At 38.2% G+C, this 11,716-nt stretch overlaps 1 protein-coding gene across 1 annotated transcript; it reads right to left on the bottom strand.

Annotated features, from left to right (window-relative positions):
* Positions 1-3,175: 3,175 nt before the first annotated feature.
* Positions 3,176-11,228, bottom strand: LOC116705329 (indoleamine 2,3-dioxygenase 2). The gene is made up of 10 exons (XM_032541422.1): positions 10,892-11,228; positions 9,996-10,091; positions 9,014-9,133; positions 8,306-8,424; positions 8,137-8,151; positions 7,885-7,984; positions 7,628-7,745; positions 7,460-7,511; positions 7,082-7,230; positions 3,176-6,913 (listed from the first exon to the last, which is right to left on the bottom strand). Exons 1-10 carry the CDS (start codon positions 10,979-10,981, stop codon positions 6,537-6,539), a joined length of 1,236 nt encoding a protein of 411 aa, XP_032397313.1. The 5' UTR covers positions 10,982-11,228; the 3' UTR covers positions 3,176-6,536.
* Between the last annotated feature and the right edge of the window lie 488 nt (positions 11,229-11,716).

Here is an 11,716-nt window from a genome sequence, read left to right as displayed (position 1 = left end):
TAACAGCAGCTCTTAGGTAGATTATGGTACGGTTAAATGATTGAGAAATGTCTCACTGGCCTACCATAGTTAGACTACGCAGTAAATTACATTATTCAGGTCATCAATTTCCATGCAAAGATCTGTACATTGAGAAAGTGCAATTTAGTATGTGCAATATTATGCATTTTTCTACTGTTTCTAAATCACAATTAAAACATTTTCAACTGAAGGTGATTCACTGTGCTCCTGTGTCTACTGAAACCCTGAGGCAAAAGAGTTGTTAAGTGAGAGGAGCTATAAAGGGCTCTCCTGGGTCCTGGAAGTAAAAGTCCCATTCATTTAGTTCATAGACAGAGTTACATGACTCACAGTTGGAGCACTTATACAGCCAGCGCCGCCGTTCCCACCACGCACATCACATGCTGTGCAACAAGTGCAGAGGGGGCACCAAATATAGCCTAATGAAAAATCATCATAGTCATAATAATTATACTGACGATATTGTTTCAGTATAGAAATATTAGGCACTTTTAAGGCATGTATATCAAAACAAGCAAAGCAAGAGATTTATTTAATTGCTCAAGAAAAAACACACACACACTCAACTTCCCAAGATTCCCGTGGGAGCCCTTCCCTTTCTCGTGGTCTATTGGATTGCACCTGACAAAGTTTAGGATAGGTCAACTTTTTTGGAAATGGCCTCGAAAAGACAGCAAGAGTCAGGAGCCGAGAAGAGAAAGAAGAAGAAACTGTGAGATGATGCCCCGTGCAGGTAACTTGCAGGGAAGTCCATGTTAAACCATTCTTAAATACGGGAAATGTGCTGCTAATATAATGGTGCGGGGGGGGGGGGGGGGGGGGGGGGGGGGGGGGGGGCGCGCATTTGATAAAATTAGACTCATGCATTAGGCACGGTTACGGTCTCATTCAGTAGCCTGGTGCACGGTCTCCTTCTGACAGCCTGCCTACTATGCAACAAACAACAAATTTAACTTAACATAACTACCAAGATAACATGAAGTGTTATCTAAGATGCACGAGAAATACAGGCTTCTGGGATCGGTTAATAACTCAAACTTGCTGAGAACCTAGACACCTGTTTGATTACATTAAACTCGAGCGGTTGCACGGTTACATTTGTTCTCGTTCAGTAGCCCGGTGCATGATCATCTTGTGACATCCCACCTACCATGCAACCTGCAATATTCACTTTTTTAACATTTAACTTTATATAACTACCAAGATAACATGACGTGGATTTGAATATGATTGATAATGTGTGAAATGCCATGAACACAATCCTGTAAGATGCACTAGAAACAAAGCTTGGTTAATAACTCAAACTTGCCGAGAACAAAGACGCTGCTTGATTACATAAGACTCTAGCAGCTGCGCAGTTACTTTCGGTCTTGTTCAGTAGCCTGGTGCGCGGTCTCCAATCTACAAATCTTCAACAACTCTTTTGATCCAATCATTCTGCTCGAGGTAGCCCTGATTGATTCTATCACCACTCCAGTGGAGGTGCTAACTAGGTAAAAAGACAGGAGTGAGTCGGTTCATTGACGTATGGTACTCGATTCTCCCAGTTCAGTGACACGACTCGGGTTAATTAACCGGCTCTTTGGTCAGTTCGTCAACACTAATGGTTAGCCTATGCATACACCTTGAAATAGCTGATGTTATTGCTAATGTTAGCAAACTCAAATATGTTATAACTTAGGTGCAAGCTTAATTGAGATTTTACTGTTAAACATTATCTATGCATTTTTCAAGTATCTGACATCAGCTAGCTGTTACTTTACTTTAGATATTGAGCAGTACTTCATGGTTCATTTTTACGTGATGGTGGTCAATACTTTCTCAGTGACAGTTAGCAGTCAGTGCACAAGGTAGGCTAACAAGTCCTCTTGCTTCAGCTCATTTATTACCGTGTAGCCTGCAATCAAAAGTCTTTAGCAAGACATTTAGCAATGTTTACCTAGCATAGTGTCATTTGAGAACGCCTGTTTTGGCGTTTGCAATGCATAATAAACCCACAACCATCTTTGGGATTGTCATTCAGTAGAATTCAGCAGAATGTAGGCTACAGTCTCTTACACAAATTGAGGTGTTGGATGTGCAGTGGGACAGAAAATGGCTCTTGATAATGTTGATGTTAAGTCTGAAGAACTCAGACTTTTATTGTTACTGCGACAGCGAACTTAGCTACATCTGAATATGACAAAATGAAGTGGCGTTTTGATTCCATTTATGTCAGGATGCAAAGGCATGTATGACATCTGCCGGTGAAATAGAAAAACGTTTGTAGACAAATTGGTCTCGTAACCATATTTCAGTTGTATTCAATTAAATGGTAAAATAATGTTTAAGATTCAGAAATGTATAAAGCAAACATTATTGTTAATGCATGCTTTCAGATTTAAGTGTTTCGAATTTTTTTCGGTATAAGATTCTTTATTTGAAAATGTTGTCTCTTTCTATACTGATCCTTTTTCTTTGAATTTCTAAATGAATGCAGGGTCAGTGCTGAGATATGTACAAGGCAGAGCACGTGGCAAAGACGAAGATACAGACAACAAGCAACCATCTAGAGGCAGTTCAGGCACACAGCAAGCCCAGCCGGGCAGCAGGTCTGTAGACGCCTCAACAGTACCAAGCCCTGATTAACCACCCTCAACCAGCAGTTTAGGAACAGATACACAGCAACAATCTTTGGTTTATTTTGATAACATTGTGCACTTCTCAATACTTGAATGTGTGTTTCAGCAGTTCTAGATGTGTTTACAAAGGAAAGTAAAATTGTGTGACTTTTCTGCTTCAAAATCTTTGCTTTATTGAAGAAGATTGATTACTTGTATACTTCTGCTTTTAAGTTTGTCTTTATGGATGATTATTTAATTTATAAAAAGATTTTACACATCCCAAAACTTGATTGTGTGTATACTTTGTCTGTTCTGTGTACTGTGTTAACAAAGTTGATTTTCCTTTTTTTTCGTAATAATTGATCTTAGCTGTTGCATTTTGATCCTGCTATTGTGTTATTGGTATTAAGTTATGTCATAAAGGAGTTATGTTTAGGGCACCAAAAAGTCTAGCAGCGGCACTGTCTACAGCTTCGATTGGCATGCAACTCTTATTTCAGCCACATTAGAAGATATGTGTTTCCTTAAATTTAAAAAACAAAATGGTAGGTACTTGAAGGTACAAGCTTGTGAACACAAACTTTTGGGCAAACTACAATTGACAAGGTGCATTTTGGTTAAAAAAAAAACATATGATAAAATCCTCCTAAAACGCTTTGCCCTGGATTGACAAAGCGTTTTGAATTCTCTGCCGCTCTGGCTTGCGCCTCTGACTGGAGTCTTCTCCAAAGCAATGCTGTCTGAGGCTTATAAATATTGTAGTATTTAGAGCCATCCCCCCTGCCCAAATGATGGGCACAACATGATTTCTCAGAAACAAAGTTTAAATAATTGAAACCAGTGGCCATAACATAAACTTATATGAGGATTGCATTATTCAAGTTTTCAAGTAATATTAGAGGATACCGTTAGAGGTAAAAAAAAAAAAACTATGCCAGTATGTGTGGTTACAGCCCGGTATTCACCCAATGTCAAACGGTCCACATTTTACATCTTTTGTGCTTTAGTAAAGCAGAGCTTGACCATAACCAGGGCTCAGCAGCAGCAGTGTGGTAGAACTTTCTTCTCTCTTTTAATGTGACTAGTGCTCAATTGGAAAAAGAGACAACCTTAAAGTCAAGTGACGTAATCCCACATGCATCCCTCTCCCCTGATTACCCCTACTCTGTTTGTCTCTTTCATTCTTCTCAGCTGATTCTCTTATTCTTGTATTTCACCAGCGTATTTCTTTCCTCTATTTTGCCCACAGCTCAAGATTCTCTCTGCATTTATTTCCTTTGTCTATCAGCCCCTTACTGTCAAACACCTAGAAGTTTCCATTTTCAGTTTCTGTTTACAAAAAACAAAGTAGTTTATCGAACAAATGCCATTTAGAAAAATGCTTTACAATATTTGTTATCTTTGTATGCATGTTATACGTACCTATTTCCATATTATAAATAGTTTTTAAACAGGTCAAAACCGCACGATTGCACAACAGGCATTGTTATGATTATATAGATCACCCACTTTCGAACGTGATCTTCATTTTAATGTCAACTATACACCTCTAAAGTTTTGTGACTGTATCTTGCACGGTTCTCGGGCCAAGGGCGCAAAGTGGAGAGACAGAAGATGTTGCTCAGACCACACCAATCTTCGGACACCGCTATTGCGTTGACCACATCTGGCCAAGATGCAACATTAGATGTAGACTCTTCTATAGCATGGTCAGGAAAGGTTTTTACAATCATGTTATATATTTAAATTAATTATTATGTCCAAACAAAGTGCATTTTTAAGTGATTTTGAGGGTTATGTAGAAGCCCATTTCTGCCAAAAAAATAATAATAATAATAACACAAATATTTAGATTTTTTGTTTGAGATAGTAGGTAAAAAAAAGTCTTTTGGAAATTTTGATTTAGTTATTTAATCATTCTGGCTAACATGAGCATTTTTATAATTATCATGCATAACCTTTTATCTATTTTTCCCCTGACAGAAACAGGATTCTAAATTATGGCAGAGGTTTGACTACAGCGATGTCACAGTGGACTTAACACTCCCTTGAGTATACTTCTACATCACTGGAGCAAACCAAGATGTTAAACCACTAGGGGTCAGCAAAAAATATTTTTATCTAGTGTTAAACTGCTCCTCTCTTTGGTTTTATCAAATGGTTACTAAGAGCACTCTAAACATTTAGCCAGCACAGCTGACCTAGCCCAGTTTACTAATTAGAATAATGGGAATAATGTCTGTTGATACTTATTACTTTGTAGACATTTCATAAATACAAATCCGATTTCAAAAAACTTAGGACACTGTACAAATTGTGAGTAAAAAATGAATGGAATAATTTACAAATCTCATAAACTTATTTTTTATTCACAATAGAATATAGATAACAAATCAAATGTGTAAAGTGAGACATTTTTAAATGTCATGCCAAATATTGGCTCATTTTGGATTTTATGAGAGTTCCACATTCCCAAAATGTTGGGACAGGTAGCAATAAGAGACCGGAAAAAGCTGGAGGACCAATTTGCAACTCATTAGGTATATTGACAATATGATTGAGTATAAAAAGAGCCTCTCAGAGTGGCAGTGTCTCTCAGAAGTAAAGATGGGCAGAGGATCCCCAATTCCCCCAATACTGCGGCGAAAAATAGTGGAGCAATATCAGAAAGGAGTTTTTCAGAGAAAAATTGCTAAGAGTTTGAAGTAATCATCATCTACAGTGCATAATATCACCCAAAGATTCAGAGAATCTGGAACAATCTCTGTGCGTAAGGATCAAGGCCGGAAAACCTTACTGGATGCCTGTGATCTTCGGGCCTTTAGACGGAACAACATCAAATCCAGGAATGCTACTGTAATGGAAATCACAACATGGGCTCAGGAATACTTCCAGAAAACATTGTCGGTAAACACAATCCACCGTGACATTTGCCATTAACGGCTAAAACTCTATAGGTCAAAAAAGAAGCCATATCTAAACAGGATCCAGAAGTGCAGGCATTTTCTCTGGGCCAAGGCTAATTTTAAATGGACTGTAGCAAAGTGGAAAAAATTTGAAGTTTGTTTTGGAAAACTGGGATGCCATGTCATCCGGACTAAAGAGGACAAGGACAACCCAAGAGGTTACAGCGCTCAATTCAGAAGCCTGCAACTCTGATGCTATGGGGTTGCATGAATGTGTGTGGCATGGGCAGCTTACACATCTGGAAAGGCACCATCAATGCTGAAAGGTCTACCTAAGTTCTAGAACAGCGTATGCTCCCATCCAGACGTCGTCTCTTTCAGGGAAGACCTTGCATTTCCCAAGATGACAATGCCAGACCACATACTGCATCAATTACAACATTGTGGCTAAGTAGAAGAAGGATACTGATACGGGTACTGAAATGGCCAGCCTGCAGTCCAGATCTTTCACCCATAGAAAACATTTGGCGCATCATAAAGAGGAAGATGCGACAAAAAAGACCTAAGACAGTTGAGCAACTGGAAGCCTGTATTAGACAAGAATGGGACAACATTCCTATTCCTAAACTTGAGCAACTTGTCACCTCAGTCCCCAGACGTTTGCAGACTGTTATAAAAAGAAGACGGGATGCCACACAGTGGTAAACATGGCCTTGTCCCAACTTTTTTGAGATGTGTTGATGCCATAAAATTTAAAGTCAACTAATTTTCCCCTTAAAATTATACATTTTCTCAGTTTGATGTGCCATCTATGTTGTATTATGAATACAATATTGAAATTTAAAACTTCCACATCATTGCATTCTGTTTTTATTCCCAATTTGTACAGTGTCCCAACTTTTTTGGAATCGGGTTTGTACAACCTGAACAGCATAGTGCATAAAAAGTTGATGGATATTGTGCATATCATAATTTTATAGTGATGTATACATATACTGTATATATATCACATTTCAGTTTCTTTTGAAGCAGATGGCCTTTCTAAAATTAGTGCTTTTTGAGTGGTGTTACGAACACTCTTGAGGAAGACCATAAGATTGGATCCGCCTGTCCCTGTGTCATTCAGTACAGTGCCCACACCTCTCAGCGGGCACCCCATGGCACGGGCGTGATTACCAGGCACAACGACATACTTGGCCACAGTATTGAGGTGGTAGTTCCGTAAATCCACAAGCGCTGAGACACAGGACTTGTAGGCCTTGCAGAGATCCGAGCTGGAGCTGGACAGGATGAAGTCTCTCAGAGAAGGACAGACAGACAGAGTTTCTATCAGCTGACGGTGGGCAGGAGGCATGTATTCCCTCATGCGTGTCAGGAAGGATCCTAAATAGGCCAAATCAATGAAGAGAGCAGAAACGAGACTTTGAAAGAAAGAAAATAACAACTGTTTCTGGAAACATTTTCTGTCAGAGCAACTGACAACTGACTGCACAAATAATGATTCATTCATGAGAAGCATCTGATGGGGTCAAAAGAGAAATGCATTTTTACTTGTCTCATCCTCATGCTGGATGCATAGTAAAGCATCAAAGCACTGAATGGTTGAACTCTGGGCTGCACTTCCGCCTGATAACAAAATTGGCTCATTGCTCACACCTTCATACAACAGCCCCCTTGGAAGCATGGGGTTGTCTCGCCACCTAAAACAGTTCAGACCACATAGAACCTCTGTTTTATAGGTGCAATTAGAAGCACACAGTACAATTGTACATGCTATCAAGTTTAACATACAGTGCAGCAATAGAGAATAGTACAATAGAATGATAGAGGCAGCAGGGAAGTTCGTCATTTCATCTGCACCTAATGAGATAAATATTAATAAATCATTAACTTCTGTGTGCAGGATATTGTAACGGCCCTAAAACTCACCCTGAGACAAAAATTCTCAATGTTCCATGAAAGGCAGTTGGATCCACATGATCTAAAAAGAGCACAAATTCAGTTTTTTTTAATTATGTTAAATTTCCCTGTCTTCATAAAAGGCACAGCATGTAAATGTATTAAATTTCAACTGAGCTAGGTTAAATTAAAACTTACTGTGCATGAGTTTGAACGTCTCCTTCATCTTCTTCAAAGACTGAGTTACTTTGACAAGACCTTTCTGTATGCCACTGAGTTCCAAGGTTTTCATCGCATGCATCACCTCCAGAGCCCCCTGGTTAGAGTTGAAAAAAGGGACAAAAACACACATTATGTAGCTGGAACCCAAAAACAGAAGGGGAAATGTGGACAGACAGAATCAGGCTGAGGTTAAAAAAAGAGTTACATAAAAATAAGGAACAGCAACCACTAACCGTTATGCCTGAACTGGCAGCCATCTCGACCAACAATGACACTATGAAAAATCCCCTGCAACTCTCACCACCAGGAAAGGAAAATATCAAGTCCATGTTCCTATTTTTGAAAATGATGTTTTGAAAATAAATGAGCTGAACATCATGAGTACCAAACTACAAAGATCATGTGTGCAAAGTGCAATTGAGAAATTCAGAACAATGTGACAGTGACAGTGACAGTGAATAAGCTTTGCTTTTCCTTCTACTCACCCAATTTCCATATCCCTAAAATGAAAATGAAAAGAGAAACTAGCGTTATCAGTGGAGAAAGACATACATCACTTAAGAATATTAATATTACTGTTTTAATAAAAAAATGTCTGTGGACTTGGATAGAAATTCAAGTCATCAAATAATGCAATAAAACAACATTATTCACCCTGTGGGATTCTTTAATTTCCAGTTGGCTAAAACTGAATCTGCATAAGTCAGGATGGGTGGAAGGCCGAGCCTACGAGATACCAGCCAGTATGGCAAGGCAAGGGCTTTTGGAAGAATCTGTCAAACAAGCATAATAGTAAAGTTTAAATGCGATAGTGATGGCTGATGGTTTTTAGTCACGCTATCGGTATGTCTCCAGGGAAGGCAATGGCTGTTGTTCGGTCTACCACTTTAATCTAGACTGAAATAGTGTATATCAACAACTATGGATGGATTTTGGGCCCAGAGAATGAATCTTACTGAATTTGATGATTCCTTCTTTTTCTCTATTGCAACTTCTTGGTCAACGCTTTCGCTTATTATACTGAATGGATTGTTACAAATCAATACAGTACTAATGACATTCTCACTAGGTGCACTTTGTGTTCAGTGCCAATTAACACATGTTAGCATGCTAACAAGCTACACTAAGACGGTGAACATGGTAAACATTCTACCTTCATAAACGTCAGTTTGTTAGCATGTTGATGTTAGTATTTATCTTTAAAAAATTGTCATAACCCATTGCTGTGCCAAAGTACAGCCTCACAGAGCAGTTGTAGACTCTTAGTTGTGTTACAGTATATGTCACATTGCCAAAACATCATTGACTGAAATGCATCTTATTTTTTAACACTCATCATTCCATTGCACTGTGGTGTTTTACCTGAGCAGGCCCATGTTGTCCTTCCTGCCATACATATCCCATGCTGATGAATCCCAGCGCTAGGTGAGCCAGTCTTAGCTCTCGATGGTCACTCAAGAAATCAGGACTCAAGACCGGCATCTGGATTGTGATCAGATTTTAAATTTTATACTTCCAAATTAAACTATAAAATGGCTTTAGAATGTTTACACACCCATGCTAAAGTTGATTAAAAAGAGGAATAAAAAAAAAGATCTTTTGGAAATTGATCTTAATGCCTTAATTAAAAAAATAGGAAAATCCAACCTTTTAAGGACACCAATTTTCTTTGTGAATGAATAATGTATTGTCAATAAATGAATGGGGCATAAATATACACACCCCTATGTTAAATTCCAATTGAGCCAGGCACATTTTTATTTTTAAAAGGCCAGTTATTTCATGGATCCAGGATACTATGCATCCTGATGAAGTTCCCTTGGCCTTTGGAATTAAAAAAAGCCTCATATCATCACGTACGCTTCACCATACCTAGAGATTGGCACGGGGAACTTTTCATAAGATTATCTCTCAATGCAAATCAAACCAGCTATTAGGCTATTTGAAATAACATCATGCCAATCTCTAGGTATGGTGAAGGGTATGTGATGATATGGGGTTAGTTTAATTCCAAAGGCCTTTAAAAATAAAAATTGGCCTGCCTCTCTGGGAATTTAACATAGGGGTGTGTATACTTATGCCCCCTATATTTTAAGGAAGAACATTTATTTATTTACAATACATTATTCATTCACAAAGGAAAGTGGTGTCCTTAAACGGTTTGGATTTTCCTAATTATTTGAATTAAGGCATTAAGATCAATTTCCAAAAGATGTTTTTGTATTTCTCTTCTTAATCAACTTTAGCATGGGTGTGTAAACTTTCTCAAGCTGCTGTATGACCATATTTACATGCATGGGTTCTCAACTCTGATTAGCATTAGGACAGCATTGCTTGTTCTCACCTTATGAACCAGATCCCGTAGTTTATGCGACTCTATCAGATCTGTGAGATTATTTGCCAGGTCCAACCACACCCGATAATAGTCTGGAAGGTTAGTCTAGACAATAATAACAATAAAGTGACTTGCATGATTATGATTTTTATTTTTTTGCTGGGGGGATTTTCATGTATTGTGTAATCAGTAATATAATCAGCTCAGATTTGCCATGGTGCCTGACCTGAATGTCAAGGAATGACTGGTGGTATCAATCAGAAAGTGAAAGCAATTTACAAGAGAAAGGCAGTACAAAATTGAGAAAGTAAACAAAGCAGAAAATAGTGGATGCCTAGATGAAAAAAAAAAAATGGACTCAATGCCAATTTTTAATTCTTTATTTTATAATTAACATCAGTGCTCATATGCATTTTGCAACCTTTACATATAATTTTCATAGGTTGTCAACTGAGTTTTCCATTATGTACTATTTTATTTCTACCAAATGACTCCTTAGACATTAGAGGTTGTGTAACAAAAATATCCAAATTTGGCATTTTAAGTGTAATGAACTGTTTGACAGTGTGCAGGTCAAGTCATGTGAATAGCTCGATAGAAATCTGAAGAGACAGGCTTTTACCAGATCAATAACTCTCCATACTCCTACTCCGAAACAAGCACAGTTATCAGTTTCAGGTCAGAGGGACAACTGTACTGTTTGTGTGCTGCTGACCAAATACTTGACCAAATACAAAGGCAAAAGAGGAAAGGGGAAAGAGGAAATAGTCCTCAACGGTATGTATGTATGTATGTATGTGTGCTATTGTTTTTGTCATGACTATTGTAACCTTTTTTCAGCTCAGTTTTGACTCAAGAAAAACTGACAGGATAGTCTGTTGTATGAGGAAAGTAATACAACTTACCAGTGGCTCTTCAAGGAGAAATCCAAGCTCCTCAGAAATATCAAATGCATCAAAGTCTGCCTTCAGTGTTTCTCTGCTGTTAGTCTCCATATGCTCTGCCCTGAAGGCCTACTCTGTACCCTGTGTGCTGTAGGACATCGGCTTTGAAAGGTAAATCACTCTGTGACTGTGACACACAGATATCAATTGTTGAATTTGCTGAGTCAGATTTTACTATCTTTGTCACATCCCTTTTTGCACCCTCCCAACAGCAAAGAACCAATCAGATCTCTTGTATTGTAATTTTAGGAGTTCACAGAGTAAAGCTAAAATTCCCTGTTTGGTACAGTGTGCTTTGTAAAGACTAGAAAATGCATTTCCTGCAGAAAATGTGTGTGACTGCTGAAAAGCTAAATTGCTAAAGCTAAACTGTATTAATGGCTTATATCCATAAGAAGATGTAGTGTGAATAGATGAAAAAGTATGAATGGTTTTAATTAAAATGAATTTCACTGACAAGTTGAATAACACCACTAATGAAAAAAAGATGTGGAATAATTAAAGTTTTTTTTTTAAGCTAACGCTAAAGCTAAACTGGATGGCTGGTTAAAATGTGTAACAAGAAGGTGAAGTTGTATGAAATGTGGAAAAGTGATAGTTCTAATTAATGATAATGTCTTTAAAAGTTTAAATAATAGCTATATTGTATATATACACACAATATAAAGTTGTAGGTGTTACAACAGTTGCACAGCAGTGGCAAGCGTGCGACATCCGTTCGGCAAACGTTGCGGCACCACAGTGGTAAACGTCTGCAGACTGCAGTTCAGTGCGGCTGCCGCAAAT

Source organism: Etheostoma spectabile, chromosome 17 (genome assembly GCF_008692095.1).
Source record: "Etheostoma spectabile isolate EspeVRDwgs_2016 chromosome 17, UIUC_Espe_1.0, whole genome shotgun sequence".
NCBI classification, from domain to species: Eukaryota; Metazoa; Chordata; class Actinopteri; order Perciformes; family Percidae; genus Etheostoma; species Etheostoma spectabile.
The sequence above is the reverse complement of the archived record's forward strand: the minus strand, read 5'-3'. Positions and strand labels throughout refer to the sequence as shown.

Coding starts and splice junctions, on each gene's coding strand:
- LOC116705329 (XM_032541422.1), bottom strand. CDS start 10,981: ATGGAGACTAACAGCAGAGAAACACTGAAGGCAGACTTTGATGCATTT. Junction 8,425..9,013: donor GACAACATGGGCCTGCTCAG/GTAAAACACCAC, acceptor CTTGTTTGACAG/ATTCTTCCAAAAGCCCTTGC. Junction 7,746..7,884: donor CTGCCAGTTCAGGCATAACG/GTTAGTGGTTGC, acceptor AACTCTAACCAG/GGGGCTCTGGAGGTGATGCA.